The sequence below is a fragment of the Labrus mixtus genome, chromosome 24 (assembly GCF_963584025.1).
Source record: "Labrus mixtus chromosome 24, fLabMix1.1, whole genome shotgun sequence".
NCBI classification, from domain to species: Eukaryota; Metazoa; Chordata; class Actinopteri; order Labriformes; family Labridae; genus Labrus; species Labrus mixtus.
Window position 1 is genome coordinate 9,618,057 of NC_083635.1, and position 26,839 is coordinate 9,644,895.

The 26,839-nt window shown below is 39.0% G+C and overlaps 2 protein-coding genes and 1 long non-coding RNA gene across 4 annotated transcripts in view; all 3 read left to right on the forward strand.

Moving 5' to 3' along the window:
* appa (amyloid beta (A4) precursor protein a) overlaps positions 1 to 7,919 on the forward strand; it is a 59,404-nt gene extending 51,485 nt beyond the window's left edge. For both annotated transcript variants that reach the window (XM_061032829.1, XM_061032830.1), the window contains 5 exons: positions 446 to 658; positions 757 to 810; positions 1,641 to 1,732; positions 5,009 to 5,155; positions 5,599 to 7,919. In XM_061032829.1, the coding sequence (XP_060888812.1) occupies positions 446 to 658; positions 757 to 810; positions 1,641 to 1,732; positions 5,009 to 5,155; positions 5,599 to 5,697 (605 nt within the window). In that variant the 3' untranslated portion in view covers positions 5,698 to 7,919. The remainder of the gene's footprint in view (positions 1 to 445; positions 659 to 756; positions 811 to 1,640; positions 1,733 to 5,008; positions 5,156 to 5,598) is intronic.
* Positions 7,920 to 8,955: 1,036 nt separating this feature from the next.
* atp5pf (ATP synthase peripheral stalk subunit F6) lies at positions 8,956 to 12,248 on the forward strand. The gene is made up of 4 exons (XM_061032882.1): positions 8,956 to 9,056; positions 9,838 to 10,007; positions 11,268 to 11,392; positions 12,099 to 12,248. The coding sequence occupies exons 2-4, from the start codon at positions 9,838 to 9,840 to the stop codon at positions 12,125 to 12,127; spliced, it is 324 nt and encodes a 107-aa protein (XP_060888865.1). The 5' UTR covers positions 8,956 to 9,056; the 3' UTR covers positions 12,128 to 12,248.
* A 786-nt stretch (positions 12,249 to 13,034) lies between these two features.
* LOC132959701 (uncharacterized) lies at positions 13,035 to 26,077 on the forward strand. Its single transcript, XR_009667071.1, has 3 exons — positions 13,035 to 13,295; positions 13,610 to 13,684; positions 25,833 to 26,077. It is a non-coding gene; the product is annotated as an uncharacterized LOC132959701 (long non-coding RNA).
* The last annotated feature ends 762 nt before the right edge of the window (positions 26,078 to 26,839 follow it).

The following is a 26,839-nucleotide window of genomic DNA, read 5'->3' on the forward strand; positions in this document are numbered from 1 at the left end:
TCTGATAAAGAAGGTGGATATAAAGTGTGAAAAGTGAAGCCCATGCAGAAGCGTCTTATACCTGCTGTCCATGTGAGCGTTCCCGCCTTAGCAGGTTGCATACGTGTGGTTCAAAAGCAAGAATATTTGAGCCCCAACTCTCCATGTATCTGAACAACTTCCTCTAATTTCTTGTCCAATATGGTAATTTCTTGCTCCAAAACACCAAGACGGCATCAACACGAACGCCAAACTAGAGATTTAAAGAAGTGTCAACAGTTTATACAGTCTGTGGTTGGAAGACAACATTTCATCATTCAGAGAACATCGTGATGAAACCGTGAGAAAAGAAGCTGCGAGAAGTTTTAATTGTCGGATAATTGACGGGAAACTTTCCCACTTCTGTCGTCTCCTTCCCCCCCCTCCTCCCTCCTCCTTTCGTCTCCTCTCCTCGTGGCGCATGCAGAGCTCCTGCAGAGGGAGCAGGCGGAGATGGCCCAGCAGCTGGCCAACCTGCAGACGGACGTGAGGATGAGCTACGGAAACGACGCCCTGATGCCCGACCAGGAGCTGGGAGACGGGCAGACGGAGCTGCTGCCTCAGGAGGACGCGCTGGGCTTCGGTGGCGTTGGGTTCATCCACCCCGAGAGCTTCAACCAGGCTAACACCGAGAACCAGGGTACTGTCTGAAGCACTTTAAAGTTCAACAATATAAAGCAACATCCAATTACTATTTGGCTTCTGAAGTTACATTTCTCTCTCTCTTTTTGTCTTTAGTGGAGCCAGTTGACTCTCGCCCCAACCTCGACAGAGGGATTCCCACAAGGCCAGGTAGGTGCTGTTTTTAAAAAGTCATTATGTATTCATAAAATCATTGGGGTTGCACCAGTGCGTAAGTTAAAACGCAGCCTAGTCACCACCAAAAGGAAAAAGTATCAACTTAAATCTTGCACCCAGCAGGTGTAAAGTCCACATTCAAATGTGGTTGTCATGGCGATCGTTTGAAGGAAGGGGGCGTTAACTTGGAGGAAGGAGGAGGAGAGGGGCTGTACCAGCTGTTGCGTCCATAACGTATTCTCTGCGATAAATAATAACTGGAGGAGGTGTCTCCAAACAGCAGTTTGTTTTGGTTTCATGCCGGTGCTCAAAGGGCGACATCTACTGGATCAAAAAGTCGCACAAGTCCACTCCTCCCTCTCTTTGGCGCCTGTCTCCTAAAACGGATATTATACAAAGTTCTCGTTTGTTCTTGCAGGAAGGCGACGTGCTCAGGTTAAGTAAGGCCGCCTCTTAAAATACATCACGACATTATTTTGAAGTAGCGACGAGGCGTACAATCAGGAACAGTGTTTTTTCCCCACTCCCTCTCCTCCTCCTCAGTCCTTGTTTGCACACAACCAGCTCCACTTGACCTCTGCCGAGGTGCCAGCTGTGGATGTTAGGAGACGTGTGCTGCTGCAGCTGCAGCCCCTATATGTCCCCTCGATGTATACGCTGCGCTCTGCACGTGTGCTGTATTCAATCCACACTGCTGTTAAGCTGTCGGCCCTGCTTGAGCGAGCGAGTTTGATTTCAAGTGTGTGTGAGAGAGAGAGAGAGAGAGCGTCTGAGTGTCACCATCTATAATAGATTTTACTTTGCCTCCTTCCCCCCCCTGCCAGTGACTGGAATGAAGATGGAAGCTATTCCTGAGCTGCGTATGGAGACGGAGGACAGACAGAGCACAGAGTATGAAGTTCACCATCAAAAACTGGTAAACAAACGCACCAACACAGACGCAGCAGCACAGACGCAGCAACACAGACGCAGCAACACAGACGCAGCAACACAGACGCAGCAACACAGACGCAGCAACACGCCAACACAGACGCAGCAACGCACCAACACAGACGCAGCAACACAGACGCACCAACACAGACGCAGCAACACAGACGCAGCAACACAGACGCACCAACACACCAACACAGACGCAGCAGCACAGACGCACCAACACAGACGCACCAACACACCAACACAGACGCAGCAACGCACCAACACAGACGCAGCAACACACCAACACAGACGCAGCAACACAGACGCACCAACACAGACGCACCAACACACCAACACAGACGCAGCAGCACAGACGCACCAACACAAACACAGACGCACCAACACAAACACAGACGCACCAACACAGACGCACCAACACACCAACACAGACGCACCAACACAGACGCAGAAACACAAACACAGACGCACCAACACAAACACAGACGCACCAACACAAACACAGACGCACCAACACAGATGCACCAACACAAACACAGACGCACCAACACAGACGCAGAAACACAAACACAGACGCACCAACACAGACGCAGAAACACAGACGCACCAACACAGACGCACCAACACAAACACAGACGCACCAACACAGACGCAGAAACACAGACGCACCAACACAGACGCACCAACACAGACACACCAACACAAACACAGACGCACCAACACAGACGCACCAACACAGACGCACCAACACAAACACAGACGCACCAACACACCAACACAGACGCACCAACACAGACGCACCAACACAAACACAGACGCACCAACACACCAACACAGACGCACCAACACAGACGCACCAACACAAACACAGACGCACCAACACACCAACACAGACGCACCAACACAGACGCACAAACGCACCAACACAGACGCACCAACACAGACGCACCAACACAGACGCACCAACACAGACGCACAAACACAGACGCACCAACACAGACACACCAACACAGACGCACCAACACAGACGCACCAACACAGATGCACCAGCACAAACACAGACGCAGCAACACAGACGCACCAACACAGACGCACCAACACACCAACACAAACACAGACGGACCAACACAAACACAGACGCAGAAACACAAACGCAGAAACACAGACGCACAAACGCAGAAACACAGACGCACCAACACAGACGCACCAACACAGACGCACCAGCACAAACACAGACGCAGCAACACAGACGCACCAACACAGACGCACCAACACAGACGCACCAACACAGACGCACCAACACAAACACAGACGGACCAACACAAACACAGACGGACCAACACAAACACAGACGCAGAAACACAAACGCAGAAACACAGACGCACAAACGCAGAAACACAGACGCACCAACACAGACGCACCAACACAGACGCACCAACACAGACGCAGATGTGCAGGCTTGTTTGAAATCCCCTGAATGACGCGTCCATGTAGAGAAGTTTGAACGAGAGAAGCACACCTTCATCCGACACCCAGCAGGTACGCACATACAGTCGGGGGCCGTGTCTCCACTTTGTCCTCCCGGTAAACTCCCAAGGTCGTCACCATGGAGACGACTGCAATAATGCATGCGTCACGCGTCGGTCTTCTCTCTCTCTCTCTCTCTCTCTCAAAGTCGCTGGCGTCTGATCAGGATGTGTCGTCTCCCTCTGCACATGCGCTCCTGGTCAGCCGCAGGTTTTTGCACTCGCCACCATAAGACCGTAACCCAGTTCTGCGTTCGGGGTATTGTAATTCCAGCACAAAACCCCTCTCAATCCACCCTCAGTCAAATCCTAATCTGCGTACCTTATTCCTCTCACCTAACGCCTTTAAGCTCTTAATCCACGCATTTTATTACATATCACATTTCTGGCGTTCACAATGAGCGGTTAGTGCGTCCTCCTTTGACTCGGCGCCTTAATTCGATATTCAGCGTAACCCCCCGTCAAGCGTTCTGCAGGATTAATCTGAAGGAGCCACCGATAAATTAAGTCCCCCGTCCGTCCGCTCACACTGGCAGCGCGGAGATGTCGAGATGTGTTTTTGTTCAATTACGGGCTCTTCAGAGGAGGTTCGGTCTCGGCTGAATGCGTCTCGGCCGGTGTCATCAAAGGTACAAACATCAGGAGTTGTTTTTCCCGCCTTCACACGACGTCGTTTACTTTCTGTTTATTTTTGTTCCAAAGCTGCATAATCCGTGACAGAGAGGCCGAAGCCTTCATTTGTTGTTTGTTCCTTTTTTTTTTTTTTTTTTTTTAAATCATGTGTCTCAGTATTGTTGAGCTGAGTCACGCTGCATCCGTCTGCTTTTGATAAATCACACGACAGCCACAGGAAGAAACTCTCCTCCCAGGAAAACATTCCTTCAGTCATTCTCTGTGTGTGCTGTTTTTTATTTATTTATTATTTTTTTTTTGCGAGCTGCATCTTTTGCTGCCCGGCGGCTATTTTGAAGCTAAACTTGTCTTTTCTGATGACGCTATTTTTAACACGACCAAAAAGAAGTAAATGTTAGGTAATGCTGTTACGCAACACACTTTAAAAAGTGAGCTTCAAAAACAAGAAGAAGAAGAAGAAGAAGCCATAATACGAGGACAACATTACTTTCAATACGCAGGAAGCGTTGTGGAGTTTGATAACAGACTAGGGACACATGAGTGTTTGAATATGTGTCCTTTAAAAACAAGTGATATTAATGTTGCCGGACTAAAAACAATTCTATTTGTAAGAAAATGTGCTAAAATGCTGCCGTCATCGCTTTGAAAATGAGTAAAATTGTTAAGCGTCAAGTTGATAAAAAGAAAATGTATAGGTCACTGTATGTTAGAATATTGATTAAAAGCTTCTGACTTTATTTTAAGGCAATAAAAATCCTTCAGTAAGATCTTAATTGCAAGTTCTAATATCTTGAAGGACACAAACCAGTCACTTATAAACCATCTCAGACAAAATTGTAGTGTTGATTCCCTTTATTGAAGATATTTTGACAAATAGGATTAGGTTTTTTTGCAGTAGCAGCTCACTGGATTGAAAGAAAGTGACAGTACAGTCAGTTCTCACTCCTGCTGCGCTGAAAAACTAGAATTACAAGCGGCGTCAGTCAGCAGCGTCACAGCGCCGCGTCGTCCGCTGACACAAACACGGAAGCAGGAACGCTGGAGAGTCTTGTAACCTGACCCGCTGTCCCCGTCCCCATCCCCGTCCTCCCCGCTCCCAGGTCTTCTTCGCAGAGGACGTGGGCTCCAACAAGGGCGCCATCATCGGGCTGATGGTCGGGGGCGTCGTCATAGCGACCGTGATCGTTATCACCCTGGTGATGCTGAGGAAGAAGCAGTACACCTCCATCCACCACGGAGTCATCGAGGTGAGAAACAGCTGACCTGTGTGTGTGTGTACAAGCTGTTCTATAAGGCAGTCAATCTGGTGTGTGTGTGTGTGTGTGTGTGTGTGTGTGTGTGTGGTGGGGGGTTTAATGCTGTTTGTGCACGTGTCAGTGCAAGCTGTTTCTCTGTACATCCTTTATGCATGTATTTATGCTCACATGTTAATGTCAGAGACTTAATGTTGCTGAACACAAAAAGTCTATCTACATATTTATAAATGCATCTCCTGCTTTCCTCGTCAGTGCACCATCTTGAAGCATATCCAATCTTTGATCAGCCGTTTAACCCGTTAATGATTACGTTTTTTTTTAATAAACGGGAACAAAAAGGTTTTTGTTGTTACATTACTTCTTGGAACGATCACGAAATCCTGGCGCGCACGTCTTTAACACCCCTCCTCCCTTTCTGTCCCGCTCCCCTCCAGGTGGACGCCGCCGTCACCCCCGAGGAGCGCCACCTGTCCAAGATGCAGCAGAACGGCTACGAGAACCCCACCTACAAGTTCTTTGAGCAGATGCAGTAACTGAGGAGAATGTCTCACTCACTCACACACACACACACACACACATAAAAAACACACATCTCCCCCCCTTTCCCCCTCTTCCTCCCTGACGATTCTCCAAAAATGCAGTGTGTTGTTGAAATAGTCGGTTACAGAGCGACTGTAGCGGAGTTTGTTTTTTTTTTCCTTCCTGTCCCGGGCCAGTTTGCACCCAAGTTTGTTCGCTTGAATCGGAGTGAGACGCCTCTTCTAATTAAAGAACGCCGTCTTTAAATGAGTCGCTCCATCTGCGCCTGCTGCTGTGGGGAGGGGAAAAAAAAAAAAAAGGCCCCGCCCAGTGCATCGAAACAAACCCACACTCCTCGGTGGGGAGGGGGGGGCAATCGGCTTCTCTCTGTCCACGCTGCTTCAGGGTCGGTATAGTCGGGTTTATGTGAGTTGGGGTGTGTAGGCAAATCTGACGTCTGATCAGCGGGATTTAAGGGACGCTCAGCCGGGCTTTATTTACAAAAAAAAAAAAAAATCATCATCTCACAGTTGAATTTCTTTCCATCGCGTTCTTTGTAGTGAAAGAAAAGCGAGACGATTTGTATAAATGAAGCCCGGCGTCTCCCCCCACGATCTGCACCACTACTGCACTCCCTCGACAGTCTACACTGGAGTATAACACGCCTCCTCCTCCCTCCTCCTCCCTCCTCCCTCCTTCCCTCTCTCCTTCCACCTTCTTTTCTTTACGACAGCTGGGCTGTGCTACGTCACGCGCGGCTCTTACAGATATCCAGAGGTGATAAATGATGTTGATGACGACACTATGTATTCTGAATGAGCTGTTTTTTTTTTTCTTGTTTTTTTTCTCTCTTTAAGTTTCCAAGTTTTGTTTTTCAAAAAAGAACGAAAACCAGGTTTAAAAAAAAAAAAAACAACAAAAGAAAAAAACAAACAACAACAACAGACGAGTCAAACTGATGTAAAGTCCTTTTTTTAAATTGTGTGTAATGTCAACTGAAGTAATGCCGAAGTCTTAGCTGTTCTTATGTAGTGCATGACAACAAAGACGAAAACAGGATTTGGAGAAAAAAAAGACAAAAAAAGATCTTCTCGCTTCTCTCTCTCTCTCTCTCTCTCTCTCACTCTCTCTCTCTCTCTCACGTTATAGATTGTCATTCTAGCAAGATTGTACATTTAGTATCTTCTCGTGACCACGTGAACTCAAACGATGATTGAAAAAATATATATGAATCTAGATGAACGGGCTCTGCTTTGATATGATGTAAAATACACATTTAAAAGAGATCTGTGATTTTGGACTTAAGTGTGTTCCATGTTTCTTTTCTTCTTCTTCATTTGATTTTATTATTTTTTTTAAAAAGCTCTGTTTGTATGTTGTTCTCAATCACTGCCCCTCCCCTCCTCCTTCTTAGTTTATTTTCTGTTCGCTTCATGTGACTGTGTTCTTCAGAAAGGGCATGACGTGGGCGTGAAGGTTACACAAAGTGGGAAGAGAAACTGGGAAAAAAAAATAAGAGAGGGGAGGGGTTAGGATTATCTGTGCGTATGTGTGTGTGCGTGTTTTGTCATTTTCAGTCTGGTGTTTCGTCCAGTTGTACGCCGAAATCGTCTTCTTTTTTTGTAATCACTTTGCTGTCTGCTGATAGACCTGAGGAGGGGGGGGGGAGACGACGACGACGAGGAGGAGGAAGGTGGGCGAGATGGAGAGGAAATGACTTGCAGTTCCGGATGGATAGCCAGCCAGGCAGTCAGTCTGTATATATAATGGATTTCCACTCCCCTCCCTCCTTCCCCTCCGCCGCCTCTCCTTTCCCTCCAGGCATGCTCACCTCTCTGCCGTCGACGCACACACACACGACTCCTCGGAGGCAGAGCACCGTAGTCTGTATATAGATGATATGGCGTTTGGGCTGTGGAAGCTAATAACAGTAAACGACTTGCAGTGCGATTGAAAGATATTTGCAGGAACAGCAGGTGAAATGTACATATGGAGGCTGCAGTGGGGTGGGTCCTTGGTTTTCAGAGGGTGCTCATTAGACGCCCAGCAGAGGGCAGTAGAGTAGAAGAGGAAGCAGGATTTTCTTTCTATCATATTTTTTTTTTTCATGTGGATTATATATTGATTTTTTTTTTTGTTTTGTTTTCCACTGTGTAATATTGTGCAGGCCATTTGCATTGACTGGGAAAACGCTTTCTACACTGTATTCCATAATAAAGTTTTGAATGTACATACAGATGCTGTTTGAGGAGCATTTTTTTTTAGTTCATACATGCCATCTCCTAAAAAAAACCTCCTGGTGCTTGATTCATGTTGTATCTTGACCAAAGCTCAGGGGACTGTTTAGAAAAGGGGTATAATATTTCCTGTCTAAGGACAAACAGAAAAGTGCTGGACTGGAGCCAACAGGAAGTTTTATGGGGTTCTGGTAGCCTAGTGCTTTGTGTGCGCACCCCAAGTACAGAGGCTACAGACGGCCTGCTTTCAAACCTGACCTGTGGCGCCTTTACCAATCTCTCTCTCTCCTTGATTTCTTACTCTATCCTATCACTAAATAAAGAAAGCAAAACAAGATCTGCACACCAATAAGCTCCCGTTTGAAGGATTTAATAATTTAATTATAATTTAATAATGAATTAAAATGGGAACTTTCTGGTGTGACAATATATATTTTTTGCTTTCAGTATTTGTGTTTCTTGGATCCTGCACCTACTGAGGGGTGTGTGTGTATTTTTGGATTTAAATAAAGGTATAAAAAAAGCCCAAACAAACCTTAAAAAAATAAATAAAAAATGGTAGATTAATATCTGAAAGTGAATAAATGTTTTAGGTGGATAATGTCCACACTGATACATTTTATTATTATTATTATACTATTTTAGTAAATTAAATAAACCTGAATGTCTTTTGGAAAAAATACAGTCATGTAGTGCAGTGGAAGTGCATACATATACATAATTATAATAATAATTATTATTATACTATTTTACTAAATTAAATAAACCTGAATGTAGTGCAGTCGAAGTGCATACATATACATAAGAATAATTATTATTATACTATTTTACTAAATTAAATAAACCTGAATGTAGTGCAGTGGAAGTGCATACATAACCTATAAAAATAAGCTTACTACACTTAATTTTCTGGATTTATATTTATAATAATGACCTCGCTTGACTGTAAAGCGAGTTCAACAAATGCACAAACAGCGCCATCTGCTGGATGAGCACAGGTGGTAACTAAGCAACTGAACATGCGCAAAGGAGGCGCCGCCGTGACTTTCGGTGAAGCCTCCTGAGGTCACAGCTTATACCCACAATCCACCGCGGTGTGCTCCACATTCTGTGATCCTGCCTGTGTCAAACCCAAGGTGAGTACTATCAAAAACGCTTGTTTCACGCTTTCCCCAAAGCTGCTACGTGATTATAAATGTTTATTTAAGTCTGTGGCGAGTGTTACGTCAGCACAAAGGAAGACAACATTGTCAGAAGACGTCTTTTAAAGATAGCTTAGCATGTTAGCATGTTAGCAATGAGCGAAACGGAGTAAAACCGTCTTACAAACAGATCAAAATGACGTAGTTTTCTTTTTTTTTTTAGGGTAGATTTGTAACGATAAACCTGCTGAGTATGAAGTTAACTCAAAAAAAAATAGAGCCTTTTAAAATATGTGATAGTTGTGTTTTTATGGCTTCTTTTGTATCATGACTAAATGATATTAGATAAATAATATTTATTGATATTTAAACGTATTTTTCATTCATTTGAGGCGCCTATAGCTTTTGCCTATACTGCATGTCACCTTGTAGGACTTCTCTATTAAGACTTAAAACATATTCACCATTCATTTGATGCATATTGAGATCAGGATTTTACAACATCTGCATCCCATGCACTCTTAACACTAAGAAAAACTAGGAGTAAATAAGTTTGGGGGTGGTGGGCACTTTGTAAACATCTGATTTAGTACTTTAAAAATGAAGTTCTTCTTAGTGTATTTTTAGATAAAGGTGTATTTCATTTGTTTGAAGTGTATTTCATGGTAAATATGTTCTTTGTTTCATGATGTGAGACTATCAATGAGTGAACCAGACTCACTCGCAGGACGTTGTCTTCATCCTAACACCGTCTCTCTTCTTCCTCCTCCGACAGATGGCACTTCATCGGTTATACCACTTGTCCTCGCTGCTGCGCTCTGCCGTGAGCCTGACTCTGCGCAGGAACATCGGCCTCTCCGCTGTCCTCTTCAACAAGGGCAAGGATATGGATCCCATCCAGAAGCTGTTCCTGGACAAGATCCGGGACTACAGCAACAAGAGCAAGTCAGTTGATAACGCGCAGCTGCCTCTCAGATACCTGCATGACTTTTCTGTACGCCGTCCAGTCCTTGATGCTGTCTTAGCTTTAAGTCGGTACGCACTACAAGATAATCAGCAAAGTCAACAAAGGCTTGATTATCCTGACAGATTGTCCTGTGGTGTGAAGAGTGATTTTAACCAATTAGTTGATTTGTCCTATAAAACAAACCACAATGCAACTGGCTTAATGTTTACCGTAATGGATGTATCAGCTAAGAGGTTGGACATCCTGTTTGTTGACTCTTAAGACATGTTTTATTGTGGAGACTGTGGTTGTTGGTGAATGAATCGGTGAGCTCAGTCAGTGGCCGTATTGCCAAGTACCTCTTCAATCTGTCAGTATGCAGTACCTACTATCTGTGCTGTATACTGTTAGTACCTACTATTCAGGAGGCAAATATTTGTCCCTACTTCTTCTGATTCATTCAGTATGGAAGTGACGTCATTTACGTTTCCAGAACCGGCCGCATCCACCCATTTTTTTTTTTTGTTTAGCTTTATTCAACAAGAGTAATGAGCATATACAGTCAGGTAAACAAAAAACAATATCACAATGTAAATCAAGTAAAAGACAGATTAAATAACTAAATAACATACAGTACATAAAGGAAAGTACAAATGAAAGACAGTAATATACAGAATATAAAATAAACCAATAAAGACGCATTTAAATAGTGACATCATTATTTAAATAGAGGGAGAAAGGTTTTATAATAATGCAGATATTTGTTATATTTTCTGTTGTTAATTAAAAGTAGTGATTTCAGTCGGGACTTTAACTCTAGATTCAAAATTGATTCAATTAATCCACGCTCGTTTGTTTTGATTTGGAGGCGGACGTGAAGTGACGATTTACGTTTAATTTCGCACTGCATTGTGGGTGGTGAAACACAATTTATTTCCTGAAAGCACGCATCTGATCCATGAAACCAGGAAGTTAGTATCCATACTGAAATGTTCAGTATACTGAGGTGGACCCAAAAGATGCATACTGAATGACCAGGAGAGTTCAGTATACTGAAACTCCACACTGAGAAGTGCCGCCTACTGAACTGTGACTGTCTCTCCATACACTATAAGACGTGAACTGTTAATCTGTCGTGATTTTTTGTCAAATGTGGGCTCTCTCACATTTTTCAATATCGTTTTAAAAATCTGTTAACCTTAGGAATGATTTTTTTTTACTATGTGAACTTTATTTGACTGGTGTCTTGTCTCCTCCAGGATGTCTGGCGGCATCGTGGAAGCGGGCCCCGGTTACCAGAAGAACCTGTCTGAGGAGGTGGTCAAACTGCAGAGGCTGTACGGAGGAGGAGATATGACCAAGTTCCCCGAAATCAAATTCACAGGTGAGTTTGTTCTCTTTGTACTTGTCAGGGTTATATCATCTCCTCAGAACTGTTTACATACCACGGAAACAAAAATAGAAGTCCCCGTAGAGAATATTGGGTCTTTTTTTTTTTTGTTTTTAATTATCTAGAGTTGCAGGTTCAACTTGTCATGGATTTATTTATCTCCCATGCACTTTAGTAGTGATGCACATTTAGTTTTCTTAATGCTTCTGTGCTCATCAATCATTGAAATAAAGGAGATGATGTTGGAAATCTTCTTCTTAATGTATACCCTGCCAGTGAATTGATTTAGGGCATAAATCTGACACTGCTGCTCCCCTTGGGCTCCCGTAGTTCTCATCCTCCTCTCTCGTTGACTGGCTGTAATATTTAGTTTACTGCAACACGCTGTGATCGTCGCCTTTGTCTCGGTTTAAGATTATTTTCTCATTCTGTTTTAAAATCACTTTAAGTTTGTCTGCCTCACTGCTGATTCTGTACTCTGTTCAGACTGCCGTTTCAAGCCTTTGGAGGTAGTAACAGAGGCGAGACGGTATCAGAGGAGGCAGCAGGGGAGCGCTGTGTGTGTGTGTGAATTTAGACAGCAGTATTCCACTCTCACAGGATCAATAGTAATTCTCTTAGGACATGATGACGGCTCAGTTTTCTTACAGCACTTGATTCTCACATGATTCTTTTTTTTGTCTCTCTCGTTTTGTTTCAGAGCCCAAGTTTGAAGAAGGCTCCAAGTGAACGCTGTCCATGTTGTAAATCTCCTACACGTCACCATCAATATGTTGTATTTAATAAAAAAAGAAAGTGGATTGAGCCGTGATGCACTGGTGTTCAATTAAAACTCCTTTCTGATCAAAAAGAGAATCATTGCTGTTATTTCACGAGAAGATTCTTAAGAATAGATCTTTATTGGCATTGCTATTTTGACTTGTGACCCCCCCCCCCCCCCCCGCCCCCCACTTTGACTTCCCAGACATTGAAAACACAAACAGCTTATTCAGTCAATCAATCATTATTTGTATAACGCCAATTCAAAATAAGTGTTATCGTGTTATGTAAACATGCAGGAAGGATTTCTCCTTTGTATTCCTGGCGATCCTGTTGTCCACACTTCCTTGTTGCTGAGGTGGAGGTCGGAGCAGGTCGTGCATCAATGAGGACGGCGGTGGTTGTGGGGACGCCAAAATAATTATTTATAACGATCGTGTGAAATCTAGTTCATCTGCTGTAAAAGATATATGTGACAAAGTGTAAAGGGTATGTCCATACTTTTGTTTTTGACTGGACTGAAGTCATGTCACATGTTCTGCTGTACTGTCTCAGGTGAACTATATTTCACAGCAGGTATAAAACAATGTGCAGTTATTCTCATGTTTTTGTGTTAAATGTTTTATAGGCTCTGTTGTTTTTTTTTTATGACATTATTGGGCTAACTCTGGTTTTTAAATCAAACATAAAACAGAATGTGTTCATCCAGCTGACTGAATCATCAAAGTAAGTTTGACAGAAAGAAGAGTTCTATTCATAGAGGGGGCGGGACATGGTTGAATGACGGACAGACAGTCACCATGGTTACTCACTCACGTGCCTGACAGGAGAAAGAGCAGCTGCCATCACTTCAAGCATCATACATATAAATAAATGTATGTAAAAATGGTGAAATGAGTTTGAAAGGAAAGCTATTTGTAGTAAAGATCACTATTTGTTTCCTTTCTCTTCCTCTGTTTTCCTACTGCACCTCCTTTAGTACACTTCCTGGTTTCTCACTCTCTCCTCTCTTGATTGGTTGTTGTTTGCACTCTGTCACTAATTAATTAGATTGAATTCACCTGCCTACTCCTTATTTAAGACTGAACTCACTTACACTCATGTTTTTATCCTCACATGGGGCGGCAGTTCATTAATGGTAAGGTGAGTTTTACTCCTGTTTTAGTTAAGATGTAGTTCATTTTAATGTATCCTAAGTAATTTATTTATCTTTATTTCCTTTCAGAAAGTAATTTTATTTTGTCTTTCAGCATGGCTGTTCAATCCCATGTGTGTCTTGTGTTACCCGTATGATTCACCTCACTTGTTGGGCTCCATCCTGACCTGATGCCCACGTGGTGACAGTACGTGAACTCTGAACTCTTCACATTCAGTTTTGAGGTTAGTCTGAGAAATGAAGTCAGGACGCTGCGCCGTGGATTTTCTTGTGTTTGTTTGTACAGGTGTGTGCAGGTGAAATGCATTGATTTTACACTTTACAACTAACCACCAGAGGGCGCCATTTCTACATAAAGTGATATATAAACGGTAAATTCATTTATTTTCAACCTCTAACTTTAATTACTGACAGTTAATTTAGTAAGTCAATAAAGTAACTGGATATTTAAGATCATCATGACTAAATGATTTGTATGGAAGCTGCATTTTTACTTTAGACCTTTTCTTATTAGGTTTAATTTCAGTTTTCAAAGTTACATTTTAATCAGTTTAATTTTACCATAAACGTTTTTATTTAATTGACATTATCAATTTGATAAGGATTCAAATACTTGATAAGTGTACATTTTACAGCTAGTTTAGCTTAAAGATGAATTAAAATGAAACATTTACAAGTTAAAAAGGTTGTTTTAAAATTCTTCTTAATTGTCTTGATTTTATTAACTTTCATATGCTCATAACTGTTCATGTACTTGATTAACATTCAATATATTATTTTTATATATATGTGTATGTATAGAGCATTTTGTTTCCCCCCCAAAGCTTGATCATGTTAAAGGTAAACAAACTTGTAGAACTTATAATATAAAGAAGTTTCTTAAGACCTTATACTTAATGTTTCTATATTATATGTTTAAACTTTGAATTGAAGTTTGCTTCATCCAAAACCGTTAAAGTGAAGTTAAACACAGATAATTTACAGTGAATGATGAAACCCAAATTTATTCCAATCATCACAATGTTGAATAATCACAAACATTTTGTGTGTTTTATGAACTTGATGAACTAAAATGTGTTTTTCTTCTTCAACATGAACTCCATCAACGTCTTCCAGGAGGATTCCTCGTCGGTGGTCGTCTTCCTGCTCAGGTAGGAGACTCAAAGCTTTCTTAATGTTGTTTTATTATGTTCCAGGTTTTAGGTCTTATAGATGTTCAGACTCAGTTATTTTAATCATTTGACTTCATCCTTTTTGATCAGCTAAAACTAATCGTTTATAATCCTTGGGTATTGTTTGTGTTAGTGACATAATATTAGCAGTTTTTTGTATATTTATAAGACTTGTACCTGGAACATAATGAAACAATATTAAGAAAGATTTGAGCTCCTATCTAATGGGGCTGGAGGATAGTGGGGCGGAAGGGGACTGGATGGAACAGAGGTCATGATGTCTGTTCAATATTTAATTGTAATAAAAGTACTGCTGTGTTGATTCTGCATGACAGTGAAAGATGTGTTACATCTGTGATCAGGTTCAGCTTTGTGCTTTAGTCCTTTGTGCTGTTGGTTATATTTCAGCTGTGTTTTGTTTAGTTATAGTAGTTTTTATTGTCTGTTTTCATTCTCTTTAGATACTTTAACATTAAATCATTAAAGTCTTAATGTCTCATGTTTGTGTTGTTAGCATCTACCAGCAATTAACATGACTCTCCTTGTTTACATTAAATGTTATAATAAAAAGTTGAACAATGTAGTAATGCAACTAAAGAGAAATCAAACATTAAGTCATGAATAAGATGCAGATACCTGACTTTAAAGCTACATGTGACCAAGAAGAAACAACTGTTAAGAAACATGTATCAGGAATTAAAGATACTAACATTGAGATGAGACACATTAAGACGTGTTTGAGTGAAATATATTGACTCCGAATGTAAACAGGAATATTTTAAATAAACGTTACTGTATACTACCTCAGAGTTTCTGCCATACATCAACCTCTGTCGATGGATAACCATGTGTACTGTTTGTCTGAGGCTGAATCACTCTGCCTCCAAACTGTTGATTTGCTCTTATTGTTCTCTAAAGAGACAAACTGAGGACTCTCTGCTTGCTCGGTTTGCTCTCTCTGTCTCCTCTTTGTGTTGCTGATAAAGAGGAGTGTGCAGAACAAGTATGCTTGTACCTGGAAAACAGAAACTTATCAGAGACTAATGTTTGGTAATTAGTTTAATTCTTAATCAGGATTCTAAAAGAGTCAGACATTTACTGCTCAGACCTGATTTGAATTGTTTAAATAAATCACAAACGTCGACTTCGAAGTTTAAACTTGAACCTGATATCCTTCTGTGCTGCTGAATATTTAATCTTCCACTCCATGTGTAGGCACACAGATCATATAGAAGATGTATTGTTGCAGATTACGTTACATCAATGCATAAAGTGTGTCATATATACTTTCCTCAGATCTGCTTTATAATGCAAATGAAACCCATCTGTTTCTGGATGAACAGCTTTGTTTGTATTTGAGTGATAATGATTTAAATCAAACTTTTACCTTTGAAAAGTTCACTAATCAGTCCTTTATAATCAGGTCAGATTATTTTTAATGTGGAATATTTACCCTCAAATGATCATTTTTATGACAAAGTGAGGTTTTATTCCTGTTCATCTTCCTTCAGGCAGCTCTCTATATAAACAAGGATGAGGCTCCCCCTAGTGGTCGGTCTTTGAATGCACCATCCTGTATCACTATGTACTGTATATAAGTATATACAATCAGAATATTGTATGGAGTGAGTCAGGATGTTAGTTGCTCTTTTCATGTATTCACCAGATTGAATAAGGAGTGAAAACATATAATAGTTTGTGTGGTTTTAGTTTAAGAAGACTGTGTTTGTCTATTGTTGTGACTTCGATGAAGATGAGAACAGATTTTCTGACCAATTTAATCCGAAAACTAGAAAATTCCTGCAGAAATAAAGTGATTTCTAAACGATACAATGCATTTATTTTCAATCTATAACTTTTAATTAATTAGAGTCTTACATCATTGTTTGCTAAATTATTTATATTAAATCTGCATGTTTATCTTTTCCTAGTAGCTTTCATTTTACAGCTCATTGAGATAGTTTAGATTAAAGAGAAACTAAAAAGCTTGTTTTAAAATGGTTCTTCCTTGCTTTGATTTTCTGAACTTTATTAACACAGTGTGTGATCACAGACTTTGACTTTAGGAGAAGTGAAATGTGTGCATCAATGGGTCATTTACTGCGCTAACTTTGTCTGTTTGGTGAGTGATGCTGGATGAACAAATTTAAAAAAAGTCACATGTGACGGTGTCATGCTTTGGTCCGTGTTGCCCACAACATTTTCAGGAACCTCATTGTGTTTGTTGGTGCAAAGAAAATGTAAACATTGTGTTTGAATCATCAGCTGCAGGGAGCAAAGAGATGGTCCCGTTCAACGACTCGTTTGATTGATTCAGATTGAATGAGGAGTGAAAAGAACAAGAGCTTGAAGATTAAAGAAAGAACCCTCAACCTAACTTATAAAGTTCCTGTAGCAGTCCCTGAATGACCTCGATACAGACAGTATCCCACATTTCTTGGTGTTAACATATCATGTATGCAGTGTCTGTAGTTTATTTAAGTAAGTCATTAGAATGGTTATAAGTAGTAAGGCAACACACTCAACTAAGTTTCATCCAAGACTCTTAAAAAAACAAAGTGTCTGGAAAAAAAAGTTGACACACACTTGATTTTCTTTTTCATAACCCCCTACTCATGTTACTCATGAAACACCAGGGGGAACTTTGCCCCCCTAGCGGTTCCGGGTACCGATGCCGTGGAAGCTGGACTCGAACCAGGGTTAGGGTTTTAATTGAAATAAAGTGAATCCAAGTCATTCCGTGATCACTGTAAATAAATAGGATTACAGTAAAGAGACGTGAATACATGAAGAGTATGAAGAGACGCTGAGGGGATGTGAACTGATGAACCACCTCGTGTGTGTGTGTGTGAGTGTGTGTGTGTGTGTGTGTGTGTGTGTGTGTGTGTGTCCTGGGAGAATGACTGCATGAACCCAGAAGTGAGCTTCTTCTTCTTCCTAAGGGGGGGGGGGGGACACTTTGAGAATAATTTGATTAACGGCAGAGAGCAGAAAAAGGTGATGAGTTGATTTCTGCTCTTTGAGCCCAGCTGGAGCAAACGTACACACACACACACACACACACACACACACACAGACACACACACACACACACACACACACACACACACACACACACGATGATGGATGTGGAATTGTTCAGTAGTTTGATGATTGTTGATTCTACATGTTTTTAATGATCTTTCTGATCAGCATTACAGATGTTTTAGTGACAGTTTTTTGCTGTGTGTGTGTGTGTGTGTGTGTGTGTGTGTGTGTGTGTGTGTGTGTGTGTGTGTGTGTGTGTGTGTGTGTGTGTGTGTGTGTGTGTGTGTGTGTGTGTGTGTGTGTGTGTGTGTGTGTGTGTGTGTGTGTGTGTGTGTGTGTGTGTGTGTGTGTGTGTGTGTGTGTGTGTGTGTGTGTGTGTGTGTGTGTGTGTGTGTGTGTGTGTGTGTGTGTGTGTGTGTGTGTGTGTGTGATGACTCTGTTCGCTCTCATGAACCAGAAGATGTTAAACGATGATTTTTCTGTCTCGTTTTCTTCTTAATGTAATTTTAAACTCGGATGGCTTGAGACAGATCTTACCTCACAGGATGCAGGAGGAGGCGTTCCTGCTCCACTGCGTCCTGTCCCTCGACGGGCCCCATGCAACCGGACGGAGGTTCAGAGTGTATTTATTTATTTCGTAACAAGTGGAGACGGTTTACAGAGAGCAGGTTGAAGATTTGACTCAGAAATGAGAAATGTGAGAATCTGCAGGAAGGATTGTTTCTTTGTGTTCTTCTCTGCTGAGGTGGAGGTCGGAGCAGACTGTGCATGAATGAGGACGGCGTTGGTTGTTGAGGGACGACACAGACTGATGGTTGTGTGTGGGTGTGAGGGATGTTGGGTTGTAGTAGTGTCAGATGTGTCTACTGGAGAGGTTGGCTTCTGCTGCTGGGATTCAATCCAGGTGTGCAAAGGTGGTCATGTTACTAAAGGTGCTTGAACTAAGTAAAGAGTAAAGGATGTAGAGGTGATGATGTAATGATTTTAGGAGAAGAGAAGGGGTCTGGATACTTCCTGAAAGAAGTGCATGTGGACCTGGTTACCTGACAGGTAACGCAAAAATGGATCAGTGTGTAAAATGAGTTTGTTGACTAAAATGAGAGTTTGTGTAAAATCCTGTGAAGTATTTTATTTAGAAGTTAAAACGACTAATACTTACTGAGATTTCCTTATGATTATTATTTGATTTGGCAGACTCAACAAAGTGTACTTTTATGTGACCGTCGGCTGCGTCCACCTCAGCGACCTGACGGCAATAATAAGAGTTGTCAATTAGTGTCATAGCAACCGTTTGAGATGAGTGATTGTGATTGGTGGTGAGATTGTAAACAGTTGTGATTGTCTTTAGTGTACTGATGGTATCTGTGTGTTCTTTGTTGGTTCTGTCAGCTTGTCTGTCATGCTGTATGGCTGCACATCTGCAGAGCGCTGACACATAACTGCAGAGACAGAGCGCCCTCTGGTGGAAACAGAAACAAAGTGCATCCAAAGCCACATATTTAGAAGAATATATTTATTGTTTTTATTGAGTTTGGAGTGTAAAAGGTGAAACTCTGAAACGTGGTGTGATGCTGCCCCCTGGTGGCTGCAGTGTGAAGTGAATGCTTCAGCTGGCTGCAGTGATTCATGTTTCCTCTGATTGTCTCTGCAGGAGTGTTTTGTGCACAGAAGTGACACCTGAACGTTACACAGATGGAGCATCACAGGAAGGTAAGAATGTGTTTACTGTTTTCAAAATAAAAGCTCAGAGGCTTGAAGTTTGTAAAGATGTTTAGACACTAAATGTGATGAATATATTGATGTTTTGTGATAGTGTAAAGTGGATGTAAGCTTCAGTGAACAGCTGTTTAGTTGTGTTTAATGACAGTGGTGGCAGAGGTTGGTGTTTAATGACGTCTGTTTCTGTGCAGTGAGTGTGGTTTTTAATTGACTCATATTTAGGTGTCTGAAGTTTGCTGGAAAACTTTGTGATGGTGATTAGTAAAAAGTGAAGTTTGATGAGAAGAAAATAATGTAGAAGTGTTGTTTTGATGATGTGAGATTGATTATTTATGATGCATTCAAGGACATCAGGAAATGAAATGTCAGAGAGCAGATGTATACAAACTGAGAAAACGACAACAAGTAGAGACCAGACGAGAAGAAGAGAGCAGACGATGAGGACTATTTGTTTTTGTGTTCCTCAATATATTACATTACATGTTTATGTTTATCAGTACAGTTGAACATTATTAATCACTGAGGATTATTGTATCTAACAGAGTGAGCAGGTGTAGACGGTCATTTGTATGACTGCAGGTTATTTATATGAAATGTGAATGTACTGTTGATTTGTCCAGTAGGGGTGATATATTTGACTGTCTCTCTGCTCCAGTGTTAAAACACTAAGAGTAGAACATCGTGCATGCACACTGCTTATGTTGTCAGTCGGTGTTATTTTGGGGAGAAGTAGCAGCAAATGTATCGCTTTGCTTACTGTTTTATAAAATGTAGGGAAAGTAGACACAATAGGCATTATTTGTAACTGGTGTGAGTTTAGAAATGGTTAAATTAGTTTGAAAGGAAAGCTATTTGTAGTAAAGATCACTATTTGTTCCTTCTGCACCTCCTTTAGTACACTTCCTGGTTTGTCACTCTCTCCTCTCTTGATTGGTTGTTGTTTGCACTCTGTCACTAATTAATTAGATTGAATTCACCTGCCTACTCCTTATTTAAGACTGCACTCCCTTACGCTCATGTTTTCATGCTCACATGGGGCGTCAGTTCATCAATGGTAAGTTGGTTTTTACTCCTGTTTGAGTTAATATGTAGTCCATTTTAATTTGTCCTAAGCAACACATCCAAGTTAAAAGTGAAATTATGCTGGTAGTAGGTTTGTGAATGGAAAGCTGAGTAAAAGAAAGTGGCTTGTAAAAGAAAAGTTGTATTAATGTGAAGTAATATTAGATTGAAGATATGGGGGGGAAACCCTTAAATTGAAGTTGATTGAGTAACATGTAAATGAGTGAATCATGGCTTTTGTCTTCATACCTATTTGTAAAGTGTTATGTGCAAAAATTGTTTATTTGAATTGATAAAGTTGTCATCAAAGGAGCAAAGGGAATAGTGGAGTACACATTTATAATGAATAGTAATGCGGTTTAGGAAACTATGGTCATATTGAAGTTTCATTAGACACATTAGGGTACATAGTGCTTATGTGTCATTAAAATGGGATTTGTGGTTTTAGTGGAAATTTTGGAGAAAGTTGTTGGTTGAAGTGAAAATTCAGGATTTTGTTGTTTGTGTGTGCAGGTGTTTCATGGCTGTGTGAACTGTGAAGAGTCGTCTCTGTGGTGCAGCTCTGAGGTAAAATGATTTAGTAAACATTACTGTTCAGAGCTCAGAGATTAAATGTTCATCTTACTAAACTAATATGAAGAAACTTCATTTATTTAATTTAAAGTAAAAACTGTTAATTCAGCCTTCTGTATTTAATTGAGTGAAAGAAACAGCAGTGTGATTAATTTGTTTAAGTGCAGTAACAACAACTAACCACCAGAGGGCGCCCTTCAGACATAAAGTGATAAATGGATTTATTTAGAACCTATAAGTTTAATTATTGACAGTTAATTTTGTAAGTCAATGAAGTAATTTAAGATAATCATTGTATGCTAAATAATTTATATGAAAGCTGCATTTTACTTTAGACGTTATGTTATTGGGTTTAATTTTAGTTTAGAAACTTACAGTTGAATCAATGTAATTAGTTTATTTTCGTTATATTTTGTTAATGAAAATAACACAAATATTTAGATTGATTTATTGGAGATGATGAATTTGATGAATATTGCTTGATTAGGATAAAAATATTTGATAAGAGTACATGTTACAGGTCATTGAGATAATTTAGATGAAATAGTCAATGAAAAGGAAACATTAACAAGTAAAAAAATGTTGTTTTAAAATTCTTTGTTGCCTTGATTTAATTAACTTTCATATGAACATAACTCTTCATCTATTTGATGTGCTTGATGAACATTTAAAGATAATATTAAGTTCAATGATAATATCACAGATCAATTGAAATTCTGAATATATTATATACATGTCTAAAGTATTTTCTTTCCTGCAAAGCTCGATCAGGTTAAAGGTAAAGAAACGTGTAGAAGTTCTGATATAAATCTGTTGAGATGTTTAAGACCTTATACGTCATGTTTGTATATTATATGTTTAAACTTTGAATTTAAGTTTGTGTCATCCAAAATCCTTACAGTGAAGTTAAAGACAGATAATTTACAGTGAATGATGAAACCCAGATTTATTCCAATAATCACAAACATTTAGTGTTTTATGAAGTTGATGAACTAAAATTAGTTTTTCTTCTTCAACATGAACTCCATCAACGTCTTCCAGGAGGATCCCTCGTCGGTGGTCGTCTTCCTGCTCAGGTAGGAGACTCAAAGCTTTCTTAATGTTGTTTTATTATGTTCCAGGTTTTAGGTCTTATAGATGTTTAGACTCACTTATTTTAATCATTTGACTTCATCCTTTTTGATCAGCTACTGTAATTTTAGTTTGTATGTAGTGCATTTTAATTTGTCCTAAGCAACACATCTAAGTTTAGTGAAATTATGCTCGTTTTAGCATTTGTCAATGGAAAGCTGAGTTAAAGAAAGTGGCTTGTAAAAGAAAAGTTTAATGAATTTGAAGTAATATTCGATTGAAGACCTGGGGGGGGGGGGGGGGGGGGGAAGAGGAACTGTTAAATGTAAGTTGATTGAGTAATATGTAAATTAGTTAATGACAGCTTTTGTCTTCATGCGTATTTGTAAAGTTTGATGTGCTAAAAAAAAGTAATTGATAAAGTTGTCATTAAAGGAGCAAAGGGAATAGTGGAGTACACATTTATAATGAATAGTAATGCGGTTTAGGAAAGTATGGTCATATTTGAGTTTCATTAGACACATTAAGCTACATAGTGCTTATGTGTCATTAAAATGGGATTTGTGGTTTTAGTGGAAATTTAGGAGGAAGTTTTTGGTTGAACTGAAAATTCAGGATTTTGTTGTTTGTGTGTGCAGGTGTTTCATCGCTGTGTGAACTCTGAAGAGTCGTCTCTGTGCTGCAGCTCAGAGGTAAAATGATTTAGTAAACATTACTGTTCAGAGCTCAGAGATTAAATGTTGATCTTGCTAAAGTAATGTCAATAGATTTAATGTATGTCATTTACAGTAAAAATAGTTAATTCAGCCTTCTGTATTTAATAGAGTCAAAGAAACAGCAGTGTGATTAATTTCTTTAAGTGCAGTAACAACAACTAACCACCAGAGGGCGCAGTTCCAACATAAAGTGATAAATGTATGTAGTTTGAACCTATAAGATTAATTAGTGACAGTAAATGTAGGAAGTCAATGAAGTAATTGGATATTTAAAGTCATCATTGGTAAATTATTTATAGTGAAGATGCATTTTACATTAGACCTTATGTAATTAGGGTTAATTTGAGTTTTGAAAGTGACATTTTAATCAATTTAATGAGTTTATTTTTGTTTTGTTAATGAAAATATCACAAATGTTTTGATTGATGAATTTGATAAATGTTGCATGATAAGGATTTAAATATTTGATAAGAGTACATGTTACAGGTCATTGCGTTAATTTGGATAAAACATAAATGAAAAGGAAACATTTAGAAGTTAAAAATGTTGTTTAAATATTCTTGTTCGTTGCCTTGATTTAATCAACTTTCATATGATCATAACTGTTGTTGAAAGATAACAGCACAGATCAATTAAAACGCTGAATATATTATATGTATAGAGCATTTTCTTTCCTGCAAAGCTTGATCAGGTTAAAGGTAAAGAAACTTGTAAAAGTTATAAAGATGTTTCTTAAGACCTTATACTGAATGTTTCTATATTACTACATTTAAACTTTGAATTGAAGTTTGTTTCATCCAAAACCTTTAAAGTGAAGTTAAACACAGATAATTTACAGTGAATGATGAAACCCAGATTTATTCCAATAATCACAATGTTGAATAATCACAAACATTTTGTGTTTTATTAAGTTGATGAACTAAAATGTGTTTTTCTTCTCCAACATGAACTCCATCAACGTCTTCCAGGAGGATCCCTCGTCGGTGGTCGTCTTCCTGCTCAGGTAGGAGACTCAAAGCTTTCTTAATGTTTTATTATGTTCCAGGCTTCAGGTGTCATGGATGTTTAGACTCAGTTATTTAGTCTTTATTTAGAGTAGTAACATTTGCTGTTGATTGACGATACGTAATAGATTAAAAAATAATAATGTAGTTTTATGTTAAACACTTGTTGTTCGTGGAGTGTAAATTGACAGTAGCAGTAAGTATGACATAGTGGGGAAAATGTCATTTTATTTTGGTGAATTGAAGGAGTGACAGAGGTATTATGTTCTTTATGTGTGTTGAGGAAGAGGTGGATGGTTGGGCTGTCATTTTGCTGAAGGTGGTGCCACAGAGGAGAGTCTGTGAGACAGAATCAGGGAGGCTGAGTATCGAGTTTTCCTTGCCGGTATGGAGAATGTGGCTGGTGGAGGATTTGGGCTGGCAGAGGACGGAGACATCATGTGGAGTTGAAGTTGAGAACATGGGCATTCCAATAATGTTAATTAATTGCTATGTGTGTCATTTTGGAAAGTGAGAAAAAAGTGTAATGAAGTAAAATTTAGATGTACTTGGTTTATGTAATCACAAACATTTTGTGTTTTATTAAGTAGAAGTAAAATGTGTTTTTCTTCTGCGACATGAACTACATTAACGTCTTCCAGACTAGACACAATAGGCATTATTTGTAAGTGGTGTTAGTTAAACAATGGTTAAATTAGTTTGAAAGGAAATCTATTTGTAGTAAAGATCACTATTTGTTTCCTTTCTCTTCTTCTCTTTTCCTACTGCACCTCCTTTAGTACACTTCCTGGTTTCTCACTCTCTCCTCTCTTGATTGGTTGTTGTTTGCACTCTGTCACTAATTAATTAGATTGAATTCACCTGCCTACTCCTTATTTAAGACTGCACTCCCTCACACTCATGTTTTCATTCTGACATGGGGCGTCAGTTCATCAATGGTAAGGTGGTTTTTTACAAACTATGGTGATATTTTAGTTTCATTAAACACATTAGGGTACATAGTGCTTATGCCTCATTAAAATGGGATTTGTGGTTTTAATGGAAGTTTTGGAGAAAGTTGTTGGTTGAAGTGAAAATTGTGGATTTTGTTGTTTGTGTGTGCAGGTGTTTCATCGCTGTGTGAACTGTGAAGAGTCGTCTCTGTGCTGCAGCTCAGAGGTAAAATGATTTAGTAAACATTACTGTTCAGAGCTCAGAGATTAAATGTTCATCTTAGTAAAGTAATATGAAGAAACTGAATTGATTTAATTTAAAGTAAAAACTGTTAATTCAGCCTTTTGTATTTAATTGAGTCAAAGAAACAGCAGTCTGATTAATTTAAGTGCAGTAACAACAACTAACCACCAGAGGGCGCAGTTCAGACATAAAGGCATTTATTTAGAACCTCTAAGTTTAATTAGTGACAGTTAATTTAGTAAGTCATTGAAGTAATTTAAGATTATCATTGTATGGTAAATAATTGATATTAAAGCTGCATTTTAGTTTAGAAACTTACATTTGAATCAATTGAATGAGTTTATTTTAGTTTGGTTTTCTTAATGAAAATAACACAAATATTTTGTATTGATTTATTTGAAATGATGAATTTTATAAATATTGGTTGATAAGGATTAAAATATTTGATAAGAGTACATGTTACAGGTCATTGAGGTAATTTAGATGAAACACATTAATGAAAAGGAAACATTTAAAAGTTAAAAAGGTTGTTTAAATATTTGTGTTTGTTGCCTTGATTTAATTAACTTTCATATGAACATAACTCTTCATGTATTTGATGTGCTTGATGAACATTTAAAGATAATATTAAGTTGAATGATAATATCACAGATCAATTACAACTGCAAATATATTATATATGTATAGAGTATTTTGTTTCCTGCAAAGTTGAATCAGGTTAAAGGTAAAGAAACGTGTAGAAGTTATAATATAAATCTGTTTTGATGTTTCTTAAGACCTTATACTTAATGTTTGTATATCATATGTTTAAACTTTGAATTTAAGTTTGTGTCATCCAAAACTGTTAAAGTGAAGTTAAACACAGATAATTTACAGTGAATGATGAAACCCAGATTTATTGAAATGTTGTATAATCACAAACATTTTCTGTGTTTTATGAACTTGATGAACTAAAATGTGTTTTTCTTCTCCAACATGAACTCCATCAACGTCTTCCAGGAGGATCCCTCGTCGGTGGCCGTCTTCCTGCTCAGGTAGGAGACTCAAAGCTTTCTTAATGTTGTTTTATTATGTTCCAGGTTTGAGGTCTTATAGATGTTTAGACTCAGTTATTTTAATCATTTGACTTAATACTTTTTGATCAGCTAAAAGTTTATTATCAGCATTATCAGTTTTTTGTATATTTATAAGACTTGTACCTGGAACATAATAAAACAACATTAAGAAAGATTTGGGCTCCTACCCAATGGATGGAACAGAGGTCATGATGTATGTTCAATATTTAATTGTAATAAAACTATTGCTGTGTTGATTCTGCATCACAGTGAAAGATGTGTTACATCTGTGATGAGGTTCAGGTTTCATTGTCTGTTTTATTTCATTTGGAGTGTCATGTTTGTGTTGTTAGCATCTACCACCAATAAATATGTTTCTAATAGACTCCCCTTGTTTACTTGTAATGCTATAATAATGAAACTAAAGTCAATAGATAGATGAAATCATCAATAACATGCAGACAGCTGAGTACGAAGCGACATGTGAAAAAGAAGAAACAACTATCAGGAATTAAAGATGATAATATTGAGGTAATACAAACATGAGACACATTAAGACTTGTGTTAAATCAATGAAAATGTTTAAAGAGACTCCAAATGAAAAGTAAAGAAAACAGACAGTGAAAGCTGTAAAGTAGATCTGTAAGTAAACTACAGCTGAAAGATAAAAACAATTAACATTAAAGACTGAGAAGAGAAAACTATGACTGATGGAAAAATACACAGAAAAGGTACAACAGCAGGTAAGAAGTAAGCAAGTGAAAAGGTAAATAAAACAGCTGTTAACATGTAAACTACAATCCAGAGAAAATTATTTGACTTTGGAGCACAGAGTGTAGTCTGCAGAGTTCAAACACAGAAAACAGAAGAAAGAAAGACATCTGGGTGTAAAGTTCATGTCAGGCTGAAACATGGAGCACATAATAAAAAGAAGTTGAGATTATGGTGAAA

What these genes read in the sequence shown, in the direction of transcription:
- atp5pf (XM_061032882.1), top strand. Translation starts at nt 9,838, where the DNA reads ATGGCACTTCATCGGTTATACCACTTGTCCTCGCTGCTGCGCTCTGCC. An exon ending in GACTACAGCAACAAGAGCAA is followed by an intron (nt 10,008 to 11,267) that starts GTCAGTTGATAA and finishes TGTCTCCTCCAG; the next exon opens with GATGTCTGGCGGCATCGTGG. An exon ending in CCCCGAAATCAAATTCACAG is followed by an intron (nt 11,393 to 12,098) that starts GTGAGTTTGTTC and finishes GTTTTGTTTCAG; the next exon opens with AGCCCAAGTTTGAAGAAGGC.